At 34.7% G+C, this 26591-nt stretch overlaps 1 protein-coding gene across 6 annotated transcripts in view; it reads left to right on the plus strand.

Moving 5' to 3' along the window:
• The window catches only part of EML5 (EMAP like 5), a 111215-nt gene that overhangs the window by 14998 nt on the left and 69626 nt on the right, over positions 1 to 26591 (plus strand). For all 6 annotated transcript variants that reach the window (XR_011096913.1, XM_068682991.1, XM_068682992.1 and 3 more), the window contains exons 2-9: positions 5699 to 5858; positions 8096 to 8194; positions 8811 to 8879; positions 11264 to 11449; positions 19020 to 19155; positions 23129 to 23330; positions 24457 to 24594; positions 24982 to 25238. Coding sequence is in view for 5 of the 6 variants with exons in the window: in XM_068682991.1 (XP_068539092.1) it covers positions 5699 to 5858; positions 8096 to 8194; positions 8811 to 8879; positions 11264 to 11449; positions 19020 to 19155; positions 23129 to 23330; positions 24457 to 24594; positions 24982 to 25238 (1247 nt within the window). In the remaining variant the exon portion in view is untranslated. The remainder of the gene's footprint in view (positions 1 to 5698; positions 5859 to 8095; positions 8195 to 8810; positions 8880 to 11263; positions 11450 to 19019; positions 19156 to 23128; positions 23331 to 24456; positions 24595 to 24981; positions 25239 to 26591) is intronic.

Genomic DNA, 26591 nt, shown 5'->3' on the forward strand with positions numbered 1-26591 from the left:
ACAAGCCTTTAGATAAAGGAAATGAAATTTCGTTCCCCCAGCTTTGTTAAGGTATGATGATGTCTAGCTGAGCCTATAAATGATAGCACAGATCAGTGAGATGAACATTTTCTAGATGCTCATCTAGAGCATCTTAGATGCTTTTCCTTACTACTCTCACAGTATAGTTCTTATTGTCATCAGTCTAGGCTTTTGAGTTCCATTGCATTGCTTGTTTGGATGTTCTGGAAATGACTGGGCAGCCATAACCAGTATTTTGAAAGCAATTAGAAATGGGACAGAAGAGAATTCCTTTGCAAAACATTTTCTGAGTATGACTAACATCACCCTGCACAGTGTTTGTTGGAGTTGGATGTTTCAATAGTGTCCATATTGAAATAAAATGTAACAACAACAAATAAGAAATCTGACACCTTTTTACAAAAAGAATGAAAGAAAATTAAAACTTAGGGCTTTGCAATGGTGAATTTTGCAAGATTCTTGCCAGCTTTCCAGTTGTCTGTCTTGGATCTTCTGTGTATTATTCTCAGTTTGTCTGAGCAAGAATGCATCATCAAGGTTTCTTACTTGGAGACTTTTGTTTTTAGATGAGAACGGAAAGTACAAATTATTTGAACTGTAGTTTACTAACATTGTAAAATTATTTTAAGAATAAACTTCAATAACAGGAATTCTGATATGTCATTTCTTACGCCTAATGATAATGTGTTTTTCAGTGAATGACAAGTAGAGTCTGTTGATGAAGGATTTACTAGTCTCTTTCGACAAGTTTTATGTTAGCTTCAACTCTTACTTCTTGTTAATCTAAAAACATATGCATCTGTCTGAGAATAGAGAACAATAATAAGAGAAACTGCATCTGGGAATAATCACTGTTATTATTTTGTTATACTATCCTATTGCCTGGTCGCCATTACGGATTCTCTTAGTTTGAAGTTTTATGCCTGCACAATTTAGGGAATCTAGAAAAAGCCTTACATGATCTTGGTGCTATGACAGCAGGTATGTGGAAGACCTAGTAATGATGCTTCATGAAGAGTAGTGGTTTGTTTTGTCTATGGGAAATAAGCCTGCCCAGATTTGATCTACGTAAACTTTTACGAGAAATGTTTGCTGCTTACAGCTCTTCCTGCTATGGCAATTGAGGCAGTATGACATAAATGTGGTTTCTCCTATTATTTTTTTTTCCTGGAGAAATATGGGTAAGTGACAGCAAATAAGAGATTATCTACAACTATACATAAAATATCTCTAAACTTACAATGAAAATATTTTTCTCTTTTTACTCATAGAAACAATTAGACACTTGAAATTGACTCTTCATTAACAGATATCAGAGTGTATTATTTTGCAGCAGTACTTTTTGTGCATTTTTACTGGTGTCCTAGTTTTATGAAGCTCAGGAGTAGTCACGTGAGTATATTCTTGGATTTTCATCCAATATTGTTGCTAAGGAAACATCATCTTTAATACTGTATCCTTGTCTGCAGCTTGTCTGTATTAATCAATGCCTGCTAATGCTCAGAACAAAACAAGGGAAGATAGAAAAAATCTTGATTTGTTTTATAATAAAGTAGGGTTTTTGCAGACTATTCTCCTTCAGGATCCCTTCCCACCACAAAACTCTCACAAATTGAAGGGTCACGACTGTGTCTCTGGTGTCATCCCAAACACATACTATGGGCAATTTTTGTTTCTTCAAGAGGCTGGCATTAATAGTTGACATCATTAATCTACCCTGGGGATTGTACAGTGTGTGGGTCTGGTCAGAGTGGTGGGGAATGCTTGGGTGCAGTTCTGGAAGGGAGGGAGAGCCTTTTGTTAGGACTGTAAGCGAGGAGCTTGAATGCAATGAGTTGAGAGGCATATCCCTTTTCAGTACACTGTTAAAATTGTAATACCGTATTTCAGTCAGCTTGGAAGATCCATCTGGAAAAAGGCATGCCAGTCAGGGATATCAGCGGATCTCTGTTCTCTGCAGATTCTGGCTACTCGGTTGCAGTAGTGAGAGGCAGAGTCTTGGATTTTCTACTTCTTAACTCTTCTCGGAAGTATCGAATTTTATGTCCAATTTCAAAATTAATTTGACTAAGCAATTTGTTAGTCTAATTCCTGCTTTATTTCGTGGTCATATATGCCTTTTTGGACATTTTCCTTCAGATCTGCCTCTTTGGAGACACTGTTAGAACTATCATTTGCTCTGGAAAAGTCCAGGTCAGACAGGCCAGAGGTAAGCAGGAAAGCCTGAAAAACATGTCTTGTGAGGAATATTTGTTTCCTTTTTTGGACAAGCAGTGGTATCTCATTCCTCAGGTTAGTCATCCTTCAGCGAAGAGCAAAAAATATCAGGGACAATTTTCCAGCCTGTCTATGTAGGCTAGCTGCAAGCACAGTTTCCGCAGCCTAACCTGGAGAGGTCATCCCAGCTTTCATTATCAAGACAGTAAAAGGAACATGAGTTCTTTCTTTCTGGGTGCAGAGCTTCTCATTTGCACTAAGCATTCTCCTACCCCTACACAGGAGGGAGAAAAAAATCACAAGAAAATCCTTGTGAGAGATCAGCATACTGAAGTCTGTGGAGCCTACACCAACAGCACTGGTGGCTGTCTTGAGAGCTGAGCCCCAGTCGTGGTTTTCTGCCTTTCTGCAGGGACTGACCATGGGCAGTAAGCAATAACACCAGCAGCTGGAGTGTTGTAGTTGGACACCTCTGCAGGGCTGTCTGCGATATCTCCTCTGGGAATATTCAGAGAGATCTTGTTGTGCTTGTTTGTTTCTGTTAAATGCATCATGTGTGTGAGTGAAGTAGTCTCTGGATTGCAAATGTTTTTCCATGCCAGGCACCCATTCGAGTTAGATTTTTTTTTTTTCTTTCTGCATTAATAAGTTGCATGCAGTATGTTGCTCAGGGCTATTTTAATAATGAAAATGTCTGAATGTGTGAATTGTAGCTATGCTTTTACTCAGGAAGTTAGAACAAGGTACCATATACGTGTATTTGGTATTTATTGTGAAGTCTGTAAGGATTGCTCAGTCACTGATAGTCCAACAAAAGACTTGGTAACGATCTTCAGGTCTCTGAAAACTGGAGTATGATTCTTCAGCTTTGGTCAGAGCTCAGAATTTCAGACCTGGAGCTTGCCGTGTAAAAGCAGTCAAGACTTGAATATTGAAGAAATAGCATCGTATCATTTGTAGCGCATAGGAAAGTCACATAAATAATTGTAGCAATTTTCTTTTTCTCAGTGTAGGTAATAGAAGTAGCAGTCCCTTGACTCATTGCCCGCTTCCCTCTTCAACCTGTCCTGAAAAGCCAGAGCTAAAAAAGTTGGTAGTAGTCCTTTAACCAATCCTTCACTCCTTGTGTTGGAAGAAATAGCAAGGAAAGGTACTAGCAGGTAACCACCTCTTCAGTTGCTGCCTACACCTCTGCTATTCAGTTTTCTTGAAATCCCTCTACAGTGGATTTTTTTCAGAAAAGCTTGCTGATTTAAAATATTTATGGCGTATTTATTTTCTTTTACTTTCAGTGACTTCTACTTTTAGTGTAGAGACGGAAATAATAGATAAAGGGCAGTTAATTCTGTGATAGTGCCTTTTGTGATTAAAAGACAGGCTTCTCCATGTGAGCTTTCTGTTTAAGCCAGTATTTTATGCAGAATAGAGTTGAGTTAGAATGGAACAGGAAGACACCTTCAAGGATCATCCAGTCCAACGGCCTGACCACTCCAGGGCTAACCAAAAGCTCAAGCACATTACCGAGGGCACTGTCCAAATGCTTCTTGAACACTGCCAGGCACGGGGCACCAACCACCTCTCTAGGAAGCCTGTCCCAGTGTCTGACCACCCTCATGGTCAAGGCATTGTCCCTAATGCCCAGTCTGACCCTCCTCTGCCGCAGCTCTGTGCCATCAAGTCCTGCATCCAGATCACTGACAAAACTATTGAACAGAACTGGCCCCGAATCGATCCCTTGTTGTACTTGTTGCTTTTGGTCAGGACATGGTAAGCCAATGTTGGTGTGCAGGCAGTGTTAATGCAAGGTGTGGTGTGGGGCTGTTCCTGCAAGTGTCTGCATGTCCGGAGCAATGCCTGCATGTTTTTCAAGCATAGGGGCTATCAGAATTGCAGTTGTGGAGTGGTGCCCCTCGTCTGATTGCCCCTCCTTGCATTTCTGTGTTCCAGTGATTCACTTGCCTGAAATTGCACCAAGCGCAAGTAGCAGAGCTAAGTATGGGATTGAAAAGTCCTGACGTCATGTTTCATGAATCAGTCATAAGACTGCTGTATTTTTACTTTTTCCTCTTAGTTTGTCTCCAAGCACAAAAAAAAAGTCAGTCTTCTCAGTTCCTTTCCCTTCTTGAATTTCTTTATTGTCCATCTGGTCTTCTCTCTCCCTCTTCACAGTGTCTTTGTAAAAATTAGATCATTTCAAATGCAACATTTTCTCGCCCTCCACATGCTTTTCTTATTTCCCCATGCATACACCATCTGCCTGTGTGCTCTGGGAGATGTGCAGGTGTTGGTCAGGATTAGGTGGCAGAACTGAAGTGAAATGTGATAAGTTTTGCTTGCCAGTTCCTTCATGCATTGCTTTTTGATTATGAGGTTGCTCTGTCAAATAAAGAAGAAAGCAGAGAACCAAAGAAATATCTGTGGAGTAGAGGACAAGCAAAGTGGGGAAATGTTGGTTGCTTGACCCTTATACTGAGGATAATGCAGAATAGAGAGAAAGAGGAATTCCCAAAGAAACTTTGCAAAGCCCACAGTCTTTTTTATCTTTTGTGGAAACTTTAAAGATTAAATGGTTCCTCTCTTAGCATTGTGCTTGTGAAATCTGACAACTCTCTGAAATGCTATATGATAAGAGAAAAAATACAAAAGGATAGAGCATGGTGCAGCTTGGCCTCATGAAATATAAAGCAGCTTCTAACATGATTCTCTACTTTTTTTTTTTACACATAAGAAATATATAAATCTTAAGAATTTAATTTTCTGGTCATTTCCTTGGTGCATTTTTATATATATTTATATATACACATATATACTCCCTTGGTCTCCACCCTTTGAACTTCATTCATCAAAATCAAAATTTGGGTGTAAGATCTTATCGCTGTGAAGTGCTCAACCTTTCTCCTTTCTAAGTAATGTTGAGAAGATAGATATGTTAAGTATATGTTGGCAGTGGTTCTGCCCACCAGTCTCCACAGATCGTTCCACTGATTAGTAGGGGGAGGAAAAAGTTTTAGCCAAACTAAGTAGCTGGCTTTTGAAAGTTTATCTCAAAAAAAATATGACTCATGATATTATTTAGATCACTTTGGCCTGTTTTATCTAGTCTGTGTAGAATCTCATCAAGTAACATAGTTGGTTCTCTATTGCAGTGTGCTCTTTTTTATTTTATGAACTATGAATCGACAGATATCACATCTTCCCTTGCAACTTGCTGCCATAAACAAAACAAAACCCATATCTTCTATTGGAGAAATGCTTGAAGGCCCAAATTGAAGAAATGTGGGGGCATGAACCCTATTAAATATTACAGCAATTATGGAATCTGATTCAAAAAGATATAAAATCTACTATAAATGGTAAAATGTTATAAAACAATTTCTATCAAAAAACACTAATGCAAACAACTTAGGCAAATGTAGAAATTTTATGCAAAAATATTTTATATCTTTCTTTTTTTTGGCAGCCTTGCTTTGCATCCTGAACGTGTGCTGGTGGCAACAGGTCAAGTCGGAAAAGAACCGTATATCTGTGTGTGGGACTCGTACACTGTGCAAACTGTATCCGTTCTGAAAGATGTTCACACACATGGTATAGCTTGCTTGGCTTTTGATTTAGATGGTCAGGTATGTAATTTTTTTTTTTTAAACACTTTAAGAAACTCTGCATCTGTGAGAGCTCTTGTATTCCTGGAGAGATCGGTGGCTGTCCTTATTAAGATGATTGATACCAGATGGGGCTCTACTGAACATGAATGGAGGAAAGCCTAGTTGTAACTTGTTTCTGTTAAAACATACTGAAATTATTGTAGGGAGGCTTTGAGTTTGTCAGATTGATCTACAGATTTTATCATTTTAATTTCTCACTGTTTGCAGCTTTCCAGAGTCAGCTGCTTTCTACAACATGCTTTGTAGTTGACAGTGATGTCTTTTCTCTGTGTTGTTCTTGTCGGTGTAAACTCGTGTGTCAATTCCTCACTTGGGCAACATTAATAATTTAAGAACAGAATTTACCAGATTGTTTTGTTGGAGTACTCTAACTTTTTTTTTGGTGTGCAGCTGTACATTCCCTGTGTGGATTTGAGAGATTTGAATGTATATCTGTGATTTGTTCTAGGAATGTTCAGAACTGATTTTTATGTTAAAAGCCATAAATGGTCAGAATTTAGACTCTGATTTTCTCCGTGTTTCCATATGATCACTTTTTTCTTGGCACTTCTTTAAATCTTATGGCCTGAAAGGGAAGCTGGATACAGGTTTTTTGAGATCTGTATCTCCAGAATTGTCTCCCTCTGGAAATGTCTCCATGTGCAAAATATGTTTGTTTGTATCTTTCCTATCCTTTTACATCCAGACTTGTCAGACTGCAGTACTCTCTGATGAGGTTCTTCTAGATATTCCCCATGAGGAGAGTATAATGTTTGATATTGATTTTAATTACATGAAATATTTGACATTACATGGGATTTTGATTTATTGGAGTGGTACAGAAATGTATTGAAATTGCAAAATAAGCATTATGTAGCAATTGCAGTGTACAGATGAATTGCATTGAAAACATGACTCCTGTAGCCAGTCTTAAATGCTCACCATCGCATTTCTGGGCATCCCCAGTTCCCAGGAAGGAATACATGGATTGAAGACAGCTCAAGCCTGTTGCTTTCTTCAGAGTTTGTTTTATTAGTGGTTCAGTTTTTGTACTTTTGTTGGGCAATATATACACTCCCCCCCTGCTTGTCTGGTTAGCTCAGGAAGACAATTCTTTGTTATTTGATTCACGCAATTTGGTGATATGCTGGTGCAGCTGTTTCATCTAAAGCCAAGGTTATTGTACAGTTTCCCTACTGTTGAGATATGTCCAGCTTTCTTTACAATATATTCTTCTGTGAGATCATTAGTTGGTGGGGTTTTTTTTGACCTTCTCCTTTGAGCTCTCCTTTTACCATGGAGATATGCAGGTTGGTAACAAGATTTTCTGGTTCTTAAGAGAACAGAAAGCATCATTTAATAAATCTTTCAAATGCCTTTGAAAGATAAATATATCAGTTCATATCTGGTAAGGCATCAGCTGTTTTTTTGTTGTTTGTGTGTGTGCTGGCTGCGTGTCATTTGTAAAGCTAGTCTACTTTTACGCTTCTCTTTGTGCAGTAGGTCTGGAATTGACCTTGTTAGAAGTGTAGCTGAAACTGAAAGTGATGTTCCTTCCAATAATGTATTTTAGAGTATCTGAAAGATTGAAGTTGGCATTAATAATTAAGGAGCATGAAGATCACTTATATTTAACTTTCTCTTTTTTTTTTTTTCTTCCCATGATTTCAGAGCTTTAGAGACAGAAAAGAAATGATGTTATTGGAAATAAGTTTCTGTATTTGGGGAAAAAAAAAAGTTTACAATTAGGGTTTGCTTTTGCTTGTAACTGTTCTTAATCTCTTGTTTCTAAGAAGTTTGAAGAAAATCTTTTTTGTTTCTTTGTATCTCTTAAACTTTTCAAATAAATAACTTGAATTCTGCAAGTTATATGAAATTCAAAGTAAATGCAAATAATTTCATTAACTTTTGAGAGATTATTTGTTTTTGCAAATGTCTCTTACTGCTTGCCATGTAGGTTATATACAACGATGTATTATGAATCAGAAAATATGTTGTTGTCTGAGAAGACCTTACTTTATGATCATGATGTCATGATTGAAGAGAGAAAGCTTTCATTTGGAATAAGATGGTATATTTTTTCTTCTACAGCAAAGTGTAGATATTGTTTCTTACTCAACTTTGTTGTGAATTTGTTCTTTGAAGTTACTGTTTCTCTAGCCTTCACTAATATATTGAGTTATTTTTATTTATTTATTTAATTTGGCTATTTTTAGCGGTTGGTCTCAGTTGGTTTGGATTCAAAAAACACAGTTTGTGTATGGGACTGGAGAAAAGGAAAATTGTTATCAATGGCTCCTGGTCATACAGACAGAGTAAGTATTACTACAAATTTGAGTGTCAATGTAGTCTTAATTTGTTAAACCATGTCTCTGTATATGTACTAGAGCTTTGTCTAAACAAAAAAAAATTTTACATTATAGAAACTGAATTTGCATAAAACATGGATGTGTGTTAAGATATGTAAAGATATGAAAGATACATACATTTATTTCTGAAATAAAACGTGTATCTCATATATTTGTGTATGCTTTGTTAAGACTGTGAGCATGCAAAGGAATTGCAAAATTAAAGCACTTCTTAGACCTTAATCCCACTATGTAAAATCAAAATGCAAGTTATCTCTTAGATTTCTCTAGTCTCTTAGATTTTCTTAAATGAACCTTGTTATTTTCATGTGTTGTGATTACTGTAGGAGAAAAAAAAACACCAACAAAGAATACGAATTACATTTTTTCAACTTCACTGTTGAATGAAGGGATATATAAGTCATTCCGGTAGCTCTATTTAAAGCATTTTAGACGGTCTGTTAATTTGGTACAGGTTTTTACTGTTTTCACTATCCCTTGGGAAGACCATCTTTGCTGATATTCGTGTGTTGTTTTTTTTTTGTTGTTGTTGTTGTTTTGTTTTTGTTTTGTTTTAATGCAGATATTTGATATTTCTTGGGACTTGTACCAGCCAAACAAGCTTGTCAGCTGTGGCGTAAAACACATCAAGGTAATGAAAGAAATGATAATTATAAAATAATTATTTATATTTTGTAAGATACGGCAAAAATGGAATCTAAAAGTAGTACGTATCTGAAAGGAATATAATATGAAAGGTCCTTCGTATGATTACTACTGTTACTTAAGGACTGCAGCCATGGGTCATATATGACTGCACTAGGCATGTTACAATATATACAGTGGAAAAGCAGACAGTCTCTGCTGAAAAGAGTTTGTGGCCTTGTAGACAAAAATGCAGAAAGAATAAGAGTTGTCAGTAGTATCACATGGGATGATCACATCATAATTTAAAATTTAAGTAGTCTAAAATGCACTTGGAATCCCAAGTAGCGTGAGACAAAGTACTCACCTTTAAAGTCAGTCCTCATACTCAAGTTTCTTATTCTTAAACAATTGTTGCATTATGAGGTGAAATGAGTTGAGAATGCATTAGTTTGAGGGAATACAGAAATACAGTGGAACGGGAAAGGAAAATGATTTTTCTTTTAATTCCTTTTTCTCTGCATGCTATTTCTGCTTTTGTAATGGGCAAGGAGTGTTCAAAATGGCAGGATTCATGATTTGGGCAGGTCATGTCTTCTTCAAACAGTGTTCTGTAAAAACACTCTGCTTCGTTTGTGCTTGTACCAACTGACATGCAAAAACAGCTGCTTTTTCAGACTTAATTGTGTCAGTAGGATTATCAATGCTTGGCTGCCCCTAGGTATGTTTCCTAAAGGAATTCACTCCCTTATCCTATGCACTGCCTTCTGTGTTACCATGTAACAGCAGTAGATGGCAGCTTAAAAGTTCTGTATTGCTCTTAGGTGTAGGGACCTATGGTGGGGAAAAAAATATTGCCTTTTTCTTAAAAGGAACTTTTAGATTAATATAGATTGATGGTTTATTGGAAAAAGGCTACGGTATCTTGGCTAGATTGCATACCTCTTTGAGCATAGTGTTCAGTGTGTCATTTACAGATTTCCAAGAGCTTGATACTTTTTTTTTTTCTGATTCAAGATCTAAAAGGACTGTTATGCCAATAATATGCTAACATTTGCCAGCTGCGATTTAGTATATTTACAGTGGCTTTATGTCAAAACCTATCCATTTATATAAGAAAAGTTTATTTGAGAAACTTTAAGCTTTTTTAAAGCATCTACAAAGCCTTTTTTTTTAATTAAAAAGGCATTTTAAAAATAATTGATGTTTCCTTAGAGAAAAACTTTTAGATAAAAATCTGAATCCTAATGGTGTAGAGACCTTTTGAGCAGGCAGAGGTTTCTTCTCTTTTCTTAAATTCTTTGTGTTATCTTTGATATCAGTAATTAATTATTTTCATGTTAGTAATATTATTGCATTCTTTAATTCACAAAATCAAGTTAAATAGGCAATTCCAAATAAAGTGTTATTAAGGAATTACTTCTTTTAGATAAGTTACTTTCTTCCATGTTGAGGCTAATTCATGTAGTAATTGTACGGTTACTTCTCAAGTAACAACATAATCTATGACCGTGTACTTTGGTTAAAGAAATAATAGTTAAGACACAGGGATTTGTCTGGTCGGTGTATGGTTATTTCTTCATTATGTTATTGCTGGTACGAAAATCTGTTTGTTGCAACTTTTTATATTATCCTGTATTAATTGAATTCTATTTCACAGAAACTTGCTGTGAAATATAGTTCAGTAAACATGCATACGCAGAACAGTCTGAGACAACGTAAGTGTAACCTGTCAGCAGTGATTAAATAAATGCTTTCACATTTAGCACTGGATTTTTTTCCATTTAGCACTGGATTTGAAATTCTGTCCAGCAGCTTGTTGACTTTACAGTGCACGTTTGTCTGTTTGAACATCAGGGTTTGATGGGAATATGAAAGACAACTACTTTATATGATCAGAAGTGATTAAGTCTGTAATAAGACCAGCCAGTTATAAACAGAGCAAGTTACAACTGTATCAGAAATTTCTATGATCAAATCATATCTTTAAATGTGTAAAGTATAAATGCAGCATTTACAAAGTGAAAATGCATCGCTTGTGTCTTGCATTAGAGAAAGATCAGATAATTCTATTATGAAACCATTTTCCAAAATGACTGAAAATACAGCTGATTTGCAAATTATAATTTGGTCAAAGAATTCCAATTTGATTTTTAATACTGATACCCAGAAACTCCTTCCTTCGTATGTACTCCACAGTGCAGATTTTCTGGAAAGGTAAACTTGGATAAATAAATAAAAGGTTGTTAAACAACTGGCGAACTAAAGCAGGGAAAAGGAAATGGAAGATGATGTACTTTGGAAGTAAAGTCTCTCTCTCTCTCAGAAGAACATGTTAAATTATAGGAGATTAGCAAAATATCCATCTCTCTAAATTACTTTATCTTGCAGTTCTGGAGCTTGTGTGGCAATTCGTTGACACCAAAACGTGGTGTTTTTGGCAAAACTGGTGATCTCCAAACTATATTGTGCCTAGCTTGTGCAAGAGATGAAGTGACGTATTCTGGTGCACTGAATGGTGATATTTATGTTTGGAAAGGAATAAACCTTGTACGGACAATACAGGGAGCACATGCTGTAAGTATATCTCCTTAAATTAATATAAAATTATAAACAGATTTCTAGAGAGCCAGAAAGGATGGTGCAAGATCACCTGGTCTATGTTCCAAAGCAATTCCCCATGGTAGAGACTAATGATGTCTAATCTTTCTTCTTCGCTTTTTCTTTCCCTGGCTTAAGATTTCTGTGGTGGTAGAAAGGGAGCATTAGATTGAGAAATGCGTTTAGATGCCCATTTGTGTTTTTTTCCATTGTAGTCGATGGGGATTTGGTCTGTAAACAAAGTATTTATATTTTCCCTTAAATAGACACCTACTGCTCTGTTTATTTGCTCATGTGTCTACTGACGTTTTTAGATACCAGTATTGAGTATGAGTCTACATCATCTAACTGTATTTTGTGGATATCTAATTTATTCAGAAGCATATCAGGTGGCCTGGACTCCTATGTTTAGTCAATGGGTGATGAAACAAAGAAATGTTTTCTTTGCTCCAGAGAGCTTGTGGAGTCTCTATCCACGTATCTCCATTGGCGATAATCCAAATACAACTGGATGTAGCCCTGGGCAATCTGCTATTAGCTGACCCTGCTTTGAGCAGAGTTTGGACTGGATGCCCTCCAGAGTTTCTGGCCAACATCAGCTATTCTGTGATCTTGTGAATTGAGTCCTACTGGCTAATTAAGTGATAGCTCTCTAAAGTCCATTGATTCTACAGACTACTTAAGCCCAAACATGTACCTTGTTTGTCCAGACGCATGCTTAGTCATTTTAGCTTGAGTCAATCATTCTTGTCCTATGTTGCTCTCTTTTTACCGTATTGCTTCAGCTTTTTAGAACAGTATATGGCTTTTAAAAGTAAAGACATCTCACAAAGTTTTGTTTTGTTTTGTTTTTTCAGAAGTGCATGGTAAGATTTTCTCTTAATCCAAAAGTTTAATGCAGCTATGAACTGATTTTGCATTTGTTGCATAAGTATTCATTCATATATTTTCAGTATTCTTTCAAAGTATATGGTTTTGTGATAAAGGCATGCAGCAAAAAAAAAAATCAGGATTTTGCAGTTTCATTTGTGTGTGTCAAACTATGAGAGTCCTCATTTTGTCTCATGTTTATTTAGTAATATTTAATGCAAGATTCAACTCCTAACATGTCAAAGTATCATGAGAAAGAAAGGTAATCAATTTCTGGTTGTTTTAGCCTATGAGACGTGAAACTGCTAAAGTAGCTTTGTGAAGCTATATTATTTACTAGTTGGAAGTAGATTTTAGTTTTGGAAAGTATTGTACATTCTAGATAATATTTGAAGTAGTTCACTTATTAATGATTTAAAATAATGTGAAAGTACAAACATATGTTTTCCTGTATTCCTGCTTTGAAATTCTGGATAAAAACGCATAACAAATAATTATTCTTTCTCATGAGAAAGTGCTTGCTTTCGAGTGGATGGGATGATGCATATGACTGAAGTTACAACTGCTACATAACTTGATTAGGTAGAATGGAGGGGACAAAAAGTGATGGACTTTACATGTGTGGAAAAGGTTGCGATGAGTCAGTAGTAAGGAGACTTTTGGTTTACTGATGATTGAGAAATGTATGTTTAGAAATGGTTGCAGCTTGTTGAATATACTTAAAATGTTGAATATACTTAAAATTTGCAAGGGTTTGGACTACTTTTTTCAATCAGCTCTATAATATGATAGTGTATCTGATTATGAATAAAAATCTGGTTATGAAGAATGTAAGTGTGGGATCACATTTGAAATGACCCAGCTGATAAACACAAGATGATGAGAGCTTGTTGCTCCATTACCATATGTGCTGCATCAGTTCTTTGTTGAACGCAAGATTAAATTTGAAGTGCTGTGCTCCTTATCTTCAGTAGAGTCAGCGGGCAGAGCTCAGGTGACCTTGGAGTAAGTCTTATCTAACCTTCTATTTTTGGCTGTGTCGTTTCAGCTCAATGGAATTGTCGTTTGCAGTGCTGAAAATTAAGTAGGTTCACTAGGCCATGGCTTTGGAATTCATTTTCACCAGAGATTAGAGTCACTGCAAATCTCACCAATTTCAGGGAAAAAAAAAGAAACAGTAAAATCTTTTCTGGAAGCTTACTTTCCAACAAAATGAAACCTTGTTTCTCAATAAAATATTAGTTAAAGGGATAACTGTTAGATTATTGTAAGCACAAAGTATAGCAGCTTGGAATAAGAATGCCTCTTCAGACATACCAAACTATAACCATCATATTTTACAGTTAAACTCATGACTAATTTGTCCGTTCTCTTAAAAAAGAAAATGCAGGTGTAAATGATAACATTTGTGATGGGCATATGCTGTTAAAAGCACAGAGTGTACATAGTAGGGAATCTATATAAGTTTACATTCAGTGTGCTATTATTGGAATTGTTATCCCTGTGTTCTTGTTTATCATGCCTCATCATTGCTCAACAGGCTTGAATTAGACTGAAAATGTATTCAAGGGAAACATGTCTCATTACTTGCATAAAGTACTGTGTATTCCTGTCTTGCAACATAAATGGTAGGTATCTTGGATACAGGAAAATATTTTCTAAAGAATATTAGTGATGTGGGGACGCAATCCATCCAGCTGGCAGTGGTCTGCATTAATATAGCAAACAGGTACTAATCAGTTTGACTGACTTTGTTATAGTTACCCTAGTTGAACAGACAATTTTAAGAGCAGTTCAGGGTGTTCCAGTAAAAGCAACTGAGGAAATAGATAGCAACTTTAGCAGGCAAAATAAGAGCTCACAGCTAAGACAGATTGTCTTCTGTTACAGCAATACTAAGAACTCTAACGTGCAAAGGACGTGTTTGAATGACTGCAGAATTAGTAGGAAAAGGACTGCAGAGTTCACTGAATATAGAAGTAGGAGTGAAAGGTAGGAAAAGATGGAATTGAGCAGGCACAAAATGGATGTGTGGGGAGTACTGTATCACAGTGGGAAATTGTGGAATTGTTGTTTTGCAGATCTCCCCTAAATATTAATAATAGCGAAAGTTTTAAAAGGGAGTGAAAAAACAAGGCAACATGAAAATATATGAAAATTCATTGGCATTAGTGTGCCATTTGGGACTACAGGAGGTTATTTGTAGACAGTCCATCTGATTCTGAAAAATTAACGATATATATTCTGGCTTAAAATCTTTTATCAGATGATATATTTTGTACTGGTGTAACCAACAGACTATAGAATCTGCTATTTTTAATTCATTTTAGAGGTTCTAAATTCAGGGTAGTCCATGATTATTAAGTACCTGAAATACAGACACAAGAAGTTACACAAGTATTAAAACAAAATATTATGCTTGTTTAAAAACACTGCATGCTTTAAAGTTTCTTGTGTGCTATACTTTTGCCTAGCATAGTAAATGTACATAAGATGCTTTCTCAGCAGCTGAATAATTTATTTTGAGATAGTGTTTCAGAGGTACACATTAAAGTTGTGTGGATTGATGTCAGAAACTGAGGTTAAATAACAGGCTTGAGGTTAAATAACAGGCACCCTGTTAGAACTATTGCATACCTATGTCAGCTGGCTGAACACTGATTAAATATAGATGGAAACAATATAATGAACTTAAATGAATAGTTTTAAGCTGGTATCATGTACCAATACATTAAGTCATGTAGTATTTTTCCCCTACTGTTTAGGCTGGTCATGAATTTGACCGTAACTGTCCACTTATTTCAGCTAATGAAAGGCATATAGACAACTATTTATTTTTTCTTAGAGTAATATGCCCATTCTTCAACTATGGTATGGATAATTTGTTAGATATGAAGATTCCATTCCAGTAATGGCTCTCCTTTGTAAATGCCAACTTAAAATATTTGCAATCCATCCACTTACTGTGCAGTATATAGTAGGAGAGACTATGTCTTAGAGTAAGTGCCCAATATATATCCTGCTTTATATGTTAGAGTATGCATCCTGAATTGTATTTAGGACTAAAAAGGAAGTGCCGAGCAGGCAAAATGTTTCTGTTCTCTGTATTGCTCAGAAGCCAATTGCTTTTTGAGCATGCTTGAAGTTTCCACGTGATTGCTTGTACTAATCACTTTTTTTCCATATGAATGCTTGGTCCTAATTACAGCTAACTGCAGTTACATGTGTTTAGGAATTGTGTAGTTAGAACTAGTGTGGTGGATTTTATATAAATGTCTGAATTTAGATAAATTAACAATTTATTTTTGTCCATTGGAGGCAAGACCGGTCCAAAAGCAGTAGGAAGCCTGAGGGTACCTCACCGTTGCGAATTTCTTGGATACAAGCAGTGGGAAAATATTCATGCAGTAGAGATCAAATTTGTGACAAGTTCTTGTAGTTCTCCATCTCTCAAGTATCATTTCTGGTCTATCTGGGGATTTATTTTTTTTGTTTGCTCTCATTAATTTCTCTTTTCCAATTTGAGGGAACACAGATGTAATACCAGCAGGTTATGTTGGAACAGTTGGAAATATTTTGCATTCTGAGAAGACTGCTGATTAATTTATTTCCAGAATTTTCCCATTCATTAGGAAGTGTAATGAAAAATCAGTAACAGAAGAGGATGATCCATATGGCAAATTTTGTAATTTTTTAAGATGGGCGACTTCTATTTTGATTCAGATGCACAAGCAATCCTATTTGCTCACAGTATTTACTAAGAACAAACAAAGTCAGTGGAATTGTTTGCCTCATTACTGCTGGGAGACTAGTGACCATCAAGACTCAAATTACATTAATGACAATTACGGACTGAAAGATTAAGAGAAACTTGAAGACTCCAAAGTTGCTTTACATTAATAATCCTGACAGTTCCTAAAAGGAAAGATATAGTGGAAGAATGATGACTGGCTGAGCTACCAGAATAAAGAATCTGTCTTTTCTCCCCCTAAGAATGGGCCTAACAATTAAATAGCTAAGTAGCTAAGCTCAGCTTCCTCCATTAGATATTTACAGTTACCACAATAAGGGACCTTTTTTCTAGTTTTCATCAAATTCTACTATTCCAGTGGCACATACACTGAAATGAGGATGTCCTATTGCATTTCAAGAGATTGAGCAAGCACAACATCTGCCAAATCTCCTTGGCAACCAGTATGTCCTTTTCAAGATAACGATATTCTGTGAAATGGAAAACAGATTAATCCTGGATCCACTTGATCTTATCTTCAGAACATTTAGCCAGCTTCCCACATTGCCAAATGTCTGATTCTTTTTTTAATATGGACTAATTAAACCATGGATTTTAGAAGGAGTTAATTAGAAAAAAAGAATAATTCTATTATCAAGATTGCATTCCAAAAAGATCTTTAAAAGATTTATATATGCCAAAACGTGGGCAAAATTCATTATATGGTACAAAATAAGCCCAAATTTCTCCACCCTTATATTTGCTCAATGATGCTAAAAGGTTAATGCAGTAAAACAGAGACACAGAGAAACAAATAGAGATTGGGTTGTATTTTGAAAAATCTTTAGGCTCCTAAAGAAAGAAAGAGGATTTACAGAATGTTAGAGATATGGGAGTTAGCCTTCTAATCTGCTTATGACTTAAAAATTGCACTACATTTCTCTTTAGGCACATACTACTTCCGAAAATACATCTTGTCTTAGAAGTCAGTATCTTGAGGATGGATGTTACATGTCAGAAAACTGAGTTCTGTCACCCAGGTCTCTCAGTTTTGATTGTCATTTAACATTTTAGCAATAATATGCTTTCCTTGCGAAAGCTGAGAAAGATCTATATTTTCAGTTTTTCTCAACTTCTGAAACAGTGATATCGTTGTTATCTAATGCTAGAGAAGCAAACACAGTCCATATTTCACTATGGCGCATTCTAGTATTTTGTTTAATTATAATTGGTGAAGAAAGCACAGCTCGGTAGGAGAGAGTAGTTACAGGAACCTGGAAGTTGTCAGAAGCCACGACACTGGATTCTAATTAGTTTTGTGTTTCACTTTGCTTGGCTTCAAAAGCGTCTCTCCTTTAAAAATTGCTTTCACTTCTGAGGATGCTGTACTCACTGCTGTAAAATGTAAACCCCAACCAAGGAAGCTATTGGAAGTTTGCTTTTATTCCTTTACAGAATTGAAAATTCAGAACTATATTATAGAGAATTTATGTCTATTATCTTCTGTTTTATCTTCTTTTGGACAGTAGTTATGGAGACAGATTTTCCTTCCATAACTTTCAGTGCTTTCCTATTTGCATTTGTCGTAGCTGAATATAAAATACTTTTAATAAATGCAGAACTATTTTAAAACTTTTTATAGGTTTATTAGCCAAAGTTGTCCTAGCAGTAATCTTGCTTAATGCAATGCATTAAATACTTACAAAAATAAGTTTGCCTGGTGGTGAATTGTTTATGTACATGAACAAAAAAATTTATGTGTATTTGATATTTGGATAATACGTTGCAGTATGTTTGTTATTAGTGGATGTATGGAATATGGTAACTTTATTTTAATAATATGTGGAATACATGTTCCTGACTCCTCCTTTTCTGAAAAAAACATTTATCAAAGTAAGCTTAGGAAAATGTGTTAGGAAAAATGTTATTTCCTAACGGAGATTGGAAATCTGACATTCGGGGGAGTTGGATCCTGCCTTAAGGAAAAGAGGAATGAAGCTAAACTTTCTAGAGATACGCAGCATCACTACGATCATCACTGTCATCATTATCGGAATGAAAGCAGTATTGAAACAATTTTCTTAATGTACTGTTTGTTGCAAACCAAAAATTGTGTGGGTTTTGAATTAGGTGGACAAAAAGTATTTGATCAGTTCAGTACTGTAGTCTGTATCTTCAAAAGTAAAGCATTTGTGTGCATGATAAACTTGCACAGATTTATCGTAAAGGAATTTACTTGAAGTAGTAAATGGTTGTTGTAGAAGTTTGTAGTGGCAAATCATGATAATGTTTGTGAAGTCTAGTCTATGAAAATAGGTTATCAATTTTTAAAGAAAAAGGATATGATGTTTAAACTATTAGATTTCTGTACAGATACCTATTTTTTTCTTATTATTGACTGTATTTAATTACCTAGCTTATGACAAAACGAAATTAAGATAGATTTGCGAACTGTCAGACTTTTGAACTGCTTTCCTTCAGTTTAATTCTGGATGTACAGTTAAACTAGTGTATTTTTCCCTTGTGTTAGAGCGCTCATTTTGGCAAGTAACTCACTTTCTGATAGTACGTTAGCATCTGTTCAACCCTCAGCTGAATTAATGTAATCTGCGAGTGTGTTTTGTTTTGTATAGGTTCCTTACTTACTGTCTTGAATAGAAAGACAAAAATGGTTACTTCAGTTGCCATGAATCAGAACCTTTTGAATTCCTTTGTGTTATTTTTAGTTCCTTTGCAGCTTTCATGAAAACCTGTGCTATTAAAAATTCTTTTAAGGTTTGTGTTTCCAATTCTGCCTCTTTCCTATTTAAAACTTGTATTAGTTGCATATTTTATGCAATTTTCAATAGCATAACAGGTAGGAGGACAATAGGAGAAGAGTTCCACTTTCCATATTGGTCTCTCTAATCTGTATATATATTACAAATAATTTTCTTCTCTCTTCAGGCAGGAATTTTCAGCATGAATGCGTGTGAAGAGGGGTTTGCCACTGGTGGCAGGGATGGCTGTGTTCGCTTGTGGGATTTAAATTTTAAACCAATTACTGTGATTGATCTCAGGGAAACAGACCAGGGATATAAGGGTAAGAAGAATGTTGTCACTTTCAATGTTCCATAGGTTGGAAATTTTCCAGTGTTTTGAACAAGAAAAGACTTTATTATAAATAAATAAATAAATGGAGGAATCATAGATGCTGCTATGTACAGTTTTCAAGATAAGAAATGCTTTGTTTTGATGAAGCCTATTAATATGAAGATCACGTAGCCCTTCAAACTTACTCTACAGCATGCTGTATACTAAGAAGTTGTAAATACATGTAAGCCAATAAAATGCATATCGGTTCTATAGCACAGTAGTTTTAACAAGGAAGAGTAATGAAGCAAGAAAATTTAGAAAAGATGCTGCAATGAAAAACAGCAGAATGCAGAAATTGTCTATTTATCCATAATTTCAGGAAAAAAAAAAAAACACTATTTGGAAGTAATCTACAGCTTTGTAGTACTTAGAACTCTGCTAACTTCAATGACCTATAACTTCAATTTAGAGTTTATGTCATGCTAAAATTTCATATCTAGCAGTCCAAGGCATGTTTTGTTAGCGGTGTTCTAGATATCAGTGCTTTAGTAAGCAGAAAAACAATATAATTAACTTTTAGCTTGGGAATTGCTTGCTCTGAAGCATTACTGTCATGTATAATACTGCTTACATAGGCATTTGGTTTCTTTTCCCCCAGTCACTTTTCTGTTTTCTAACATCTTGCTGAGTATTTGACGATGCAGTAGAATGTCTCATGACAATCAGATACATCATTGGCAATAAATAACTGATTACAAGCAGAGTTAAATGTGTGTATTCTGTAACTCATTTGACATTCCCACTGAGATTGTGAAATCTTCCAGCAAGATGAAGTACATTCCATTTTAAATGCCCTCGGGTACCGTGACTTTGTCATGACTGAGACAATTTAAGAGAAATAATCTCTTCAGTCTCAAGTCAAGAGACAAATGTGTTCATTTATTCTTCTCTTACTTTAGAAAGATACATTTATTTTTTTCTGTGCAATATTTTTTTTAAATCAGTGCTTAACTGACAATTTTGGATAATCATTACAGTTTCTGTCTAGTTTGACAGACTTATTTCAAAAAAGTAAATCAGAATTTATTGTTTTTATTGTATTAAGTTTCCGTTAAAGTCTAATGTTTCTCAGTAACGTTTATAAATTGGCTCCCCGCTTTGAATTTGACAGAGTAATCTAGTTTATAATATATTTAGTACATTAATGCATTTGTCAAAAGTAAAGGAAAAATGTTTGCCTTCACCTGCATTTCTGTCTTTCAGTACTCTATCACCCAATTAATTTAACGTTCTTAAAATCAACTTAGCAGATCTGGAGTATCTCCTAAGTGAATTTGTACATTATTGAATACATTTTGAAATGAAACTTTTCTGCTTTTGTGTCTCATATTCAAAATGATACTAATACAGATGCATCTCTCATTTCTGTTATTTTTAATTTATATTTTCCCTTCAAAACAATCTATTTGTAGATACTTTCTCTCTCTTAGTGTTTATTTAACTGTAACTCCTTTTAGGTCTGTAACAAAACCAGGTATCTGTTTATTTTAACAACAGGTATAAATACCTAGTATAGCAGTGACTGCTATTAGGAAATCATGAAACTTTTGTTAAAAAGTTTTCAGTTCTCTAAAAGTGTATCTTCAGTGATAAGTCTGGTGGTACACTCGTGAACCTTTGCATGCATAAAATTTCCTGTAATTTGAGGAACCATAAAACATATCAGTATCTTGGTATTTGCCAAGGAAATTATCCCGAAGCCAAAAATTCGGGAAAATACTATTGGAGCAGGAGGAAAAGAAAGAGAGACCTGTTCACATACATAAGAAATTTTGGCTTTTAAACTTGCTCAGCTGCTGTTTCTCAGATTTATTGCATGTAGTTGAAAGTTACATTTCATTTCATTCTTTCAAACTTGTTCTCCACTCCACATCATTTCTTCTGCTTTCTATGGAACAGTCATTTGCTATGAACTCTTGATTCCTTTGATTCATCAATTATGAGAACTCCACTTTCATTTATCTTGACTTGTGAAATGTACATAGCACAGCTAATGACTTGTTCTAAAATCATATCTTTCATAATTTCCATTTTCTTTTCCTTTGGTCTTTTGCATATATGATTTTTCTTTCTTATATTATTTTGAGGACTGCCTTTCTGATCTGTCATCCTACACATTTTCTTCCTTGCATTTTCAGCTGCTTCTATACTCTTATCTGTTGATAATTTCATCTGTGAATGAAATTCAAGTTCCTCACATTCCATATCTCTCTGAATGGCTCACAGTATTTAAATGATTCTAGATATATCTCCAAATAGTCAAATTGTATTTCAAAATATCTACTTCCACTAAAAAGTTCCAGATTAGTAAAAACAGATCTCTTAATCATTCTTCATCAAAGATTCTGGTTATTTCTTTCTTGATTTTTTAAAATATTGTAGGGCAATATAGAAATAAAACATCAATGTAAAATGTTTAGATCTTAGGGCTGAATGGTAGGGTGCTATACTCACCAGTGCAGCACAATATGAACAAGTCTGTAAACCAAAACAGTTGGTGCAGAGGCCTTGATTAGCATAATATCATTTTGATGAGTGTTTGAAGGGCATTATCTCTAGTCTGATTTAGTGGACATTATGGACAACATATCAGTTGGAGTGTACTGAGGCTGTCCATCCTACAAAACCTTGAGCACCTTTCAGTTCTGTTTCATATGGAAGTACTGTGCATTTGAGGGCTGTCCTGTAATGCAAAGCGTGGTAAGTAGGCACAGTCAGGAGCCTTGCTTTGAAAGTTTACTTTGTCAGAATTAAAACACCAATGCAGTTAAAACAGACTGGGATGCTGAACCAAACATTCATTTGAACTCTGTTTCTGAGCTTTGCAATTTTTCTTCTATGTAATTTTAAAAACATAAGGTTCTTCTTTTACCTTTACACAGTCAAAAATATTTTTTCAGAAGGACATCAACTCATACAGTATTCACTTCTCTCATTTGATAGGTATAATTTTCTCTCCCTTTTACTCCACAGTAATTTATCAAAGGTCATTCTTGACCTGCCCTTCACAAAAGTCAGTGTTTTGGTAGCAATGCCTAATGTAATTCTCTCTTCCATCTATTTATCTAGAGCTGGAATTGGCAAAATTGACTTGCACTATCAGATTGTAATAATTACAACCTGCTTTAAAAGGTGCATATTGGGGGGTCTAAGATTGAGTTCTCCACATACTGCTATCCTAACTTTCATTTTATTATTCACAACCTTATCCACAATAAGTGCAGTTTGTGAGTACTCAGCTCCACTGTAAACCTGGAAAGTAATTCAGTTGTTCAAAAATGCATGTTAAATTCCATCGTAAACCCTTTTTCAACACTTTTATATATTGTTCCATTGAGTTCTGTTTTTATTATTTTGGTGTGAGGGGTGTCGGAAATCAGATACTAAGATATTACAAGGATTTGCTTTAGGGGTAGCATCTTAGAAACAAGCTGGAAAGTATCAGGCTCTTTGGCTATCATATCTAATATATGATACACTGATGCTTTTGCACTTACATAATTGAAATTAATTCAGGTAGTTATATGGACCCAAGATTTGATCAGAAATTGTAATTTCTATTTTTGTTACCTATTTTTGAAATGTAATGGCATTACATTCAGACTTTGAGATGCAAAGGTCAGTATTGTCTTCCTCTGTCAGAGAACTTGGTATACAAGAAGTGGTTATGTTTTCTTTACTTTATTAAAAAAGGCTTATGATTGACTATTCTTAAATACTAGTTTTGAAAAGTTAATGTTCCAGCAGCAGTGGTATATGATGTGGAATAGGTATAGGGAATAAATGGGGGAGTAAGAGATGTATGGGTGCTTCATGGCATTTTCTTGATTTTATGTTTCTCCGTGTTTTATTGTGTTATGTTACCTATTTTCACAGAATCACAGGACATTCCTCTCAGTAACAATCTCTTACTTTTACAGGTCTGTCTGTAAGAAGTGTTTGCTGGAGAGGAGACCATATACTTGTTGGGACACAAGACAGTGAGATTTTTGAAATTGTGGTGCATGAGCGTAATAAACCCTTCCTGATAATGCAGGGGCACTGTGAAGGAGAGCTGTGGGCTTTGGCTGTCCATCCTACAAAACCATTAGCAATGACTGGAAGCGATGATCGATCAGTCAGGTTGCATTTTTTTTTTTTTTATCTGCATGCAGTTTGGTACAAACCAGTCACTTTCTAGATAATGTAATTGTGATACGTTTTAATATCATTGGCACCTAAAAGTGCATCTAAACCAGTGAAGTTATGGAGCATGAAATTAGAGCTCTCTAATAATAATAATAAAATCAAAATTTATAGTTAACAAAAAATTATGAAATGTACGGAAGTTTAACAAATTCCGTTTAGTTTAATGTAATGTACTCTTTGTTGTACACAAGCATCCCATTGTGTTGTGTTTTTTTTTTTTTCCCCCAGGAATTATGTTAGGCATTCATAAGTTACACTTGGATGAAAAACTACAGTAGAGACTTATAATTTTCACTCTTAAAATGATAAGAATTAACTTTTAGCTTGAGGGTTGCATTAAGCTAATATATACATATTAAATAGAATCAATTTTCTGGAAAAAAAAAAAAAAAAACAACACAGTAAGTTACTCATTTACAAGTTCACCTTTTTTTGTCAAAAATGCCTTTTTTCCTTCTTTCTTAGAAATTAAATTTTGTGGCATTTTTATTAAGTATTTAAATTTAGCATGGTTAATCAAAATAATAGTTGAATCAGGAATACCAAAATTCTAGTCTAGGGTGCCAGATATATGTTGTCAATGGTAGATGTAGCGTATTTTGTAATAACAACTTTGATTTTATAATATTACCTAGGTATATGTAGGGACTTATGAGTGATGCTTCGCTAATAAGAAAGGCTATGTTTAGCCTGTGAAGTCTTTAACTGTTCTTTATCTTTTTTAGCTAAAATAATTAACAAAATAGTTGAACTTTCAAAATCATCTACAAGTATGTCTTAACATATGACATCATTACTTCTATATTCAGAATGACAAAATTAACCTGTTTCTGCATTTCATAATTATACATGTAGAATCTCTCACCATTACATGTAAGATTATTCTTTTTTATATGCAAAACTCATTCATCTGTCTTAGGTGTTCCTTGTGGATATTTATTAATGAATATATTTATAAAATGGGACACTACCATGTCCAGTGTTCTGCTGAAATTGCAGGCTTCATGCTATCTATCACACAGTTACAAACCACTCTTTGTATTTGTAATCATTATTTTAGAATCTGGAGTTTAATAGATCATGCTCTGATTGCCCGGTGCAATATGGAGGAACCCATTCGGTGTGCGGCAGTTAGTACTGATGGAATCCATCTTGCTCTTGGAATGAAGGATGGCTCCTTCACCGTGCTTCGAGTCAGGTAGGTTACAAAAATTGAGAATAGATATCTTAACTCTTTCAAGCATGTTATCTAACTGCTTTTATAAATTGTATGTTTTTACCATGTAGCAGACACACCCAAGGAAACTTAAATTTGTTTTTAAATTACTAACAATGCTCAGATTACTTAAATTTATATGTAAAAATATGGCAGAGGCTTTCTGTAACAACACATTTGCAAGAGTACACTGGTATTTTAGAAAGAATGGCAGTGTTCTAGGAAGTTTTTTTAGTGCTGTGTTCGCACATACGATAGCTCACTTAATTGTTCTAATTGTTTGTTTTTTTGTTGTTTTTTTTTACAACTGGGATCTTGACAGTATTAAGGCTTTTCTATACTTATGACATGCTTTCTTTCATACTACAGAGATATGACTGAGGTTGTTCATATCAAAGACAGGAAAGAAGCTATTCATGAACTGAAATATTCACCAGATGGGAATTTCCTAGCTGTTGGTTCCAATGACAGCTCTGTGGATATATATGGTGTTGTTCAGCGATACAAGAAAATTGGAGAATGTATTGGATCTTTAAGTTTCATCACTCATATGGATTGGTCTTCAGACAGTAAATACTTACAGACCAATGATGGCAATGGGAAGAGACTTTTTTACAGGATGCCAAGTAAGATTTCAAGTTGCCTTTATGATATTTGTTGCAAATATCAGAATGTATAGTAGTTTGATTAAAAAAAAAAAAAAAAGCTTAATCCTGGTTCAAAGCATTGGATTATTAAGATTTTTTTTTGGTAAATCTGTACAAGGATTTGCTTTATTTGAATAAGGATAGCATTTTCTGCCAAAGTAACTTAAATAATTTTATCCTTAAACGTTTACTCTTTTTTTTATTGATGCTGCATGGTAAAGATGCTGACTTAAAATTCATTTTATTTCTCCAAAGTAAATCTTTGCTCTCATTTTCTTAGAAAAATAAAGAAGTCTTACATTCAAATTAAATTTTGCTTAAGTTAATACCATTGCACTTATTGAACTTACGTATTAAATGGATTATCTTTTGCTTGCACTGTATGTTTTTTAAAATATATGGAAAAATCAATATATGGTGTCTCCAAAGAGTAATCTGGTTTTCCAGGACTATATCTGTGGTAGAGTTGTGGAATTTAGTTTACCACAGCTTCTGCAGTGAAAAATTTGTAGTAGGAAGAAACCAAATGCAAATTAACTTGGAAACATAACAGGAGTAGGTTACTCTGAAGAAAATAAGAGTACCTATTGTAAGGATACTGCAATGCTAGGAATTCTTCACTGGAAACAAAAGAAATACCAAAGCTGTGATACATGTACAATTCAATCATCTAGCCTTCAAAATGAATAAAATAATCACAGTGATATTTAGCTGGGTAGTCTTCTGATCATGAAAGTTCAAATGTTTTTTTTTTTTCTGTTTCATGGTAGGGGACTGTTAAAGAAAATTGCAATGTTAAATAGTATATTAAAATAATAGTTTTCAGATTCAAAATATGTAACAACACCACTATTGTAAGTATTATCAATACAACATTGTCTGAACTTGACTGAACTTGAAACAGTTTTGATTAAGACAATTTCTTCTGCAGAGGACATGCACATAGTACATGTCTTAAATCTTCAAATTTAAGTAGATAATAGTTGTAATAAGCCAAGGGCAGTGTTTGCCACAAGGTTTGATTTGTTGTTTTTTTGTTGTGTTATGTTTTTTTTTTCTGTGTGTATACACTTCTGTAATTCCATTCTATATTTTCCCCATTCATGCTTTTTGTATTAAATAATTTGTGATTTTTATTACCATTGCTTACTGCATTGCCCCTTCATTTGTTATACAATATCTACTTTGCACTGTACATTATTCATAGTTCCATGGAGCCTTTTCTGATTCTTTGTTGAAGCATCTAATTCATTCTATATGCAACTTATATTTTGTGCATTGAATACTGAATGAGACAGAAAGCTAACATGAAAGGATAGTAAGTGAGAACTT

This window comes from Anas acuta, chromosome 5 (genome assembly GCF_963932015.1).
Source record: "Anas acuta chromosome 5, bAnaAcu1.1, whole genome shotgun sequence".
Classification (NCBI taxonomy): domain Eukaryota; kingdom Metazoa; phylum Chordata; class Aves; order Anseriformes; family Anatidae; genus Anas; species Anas acuta.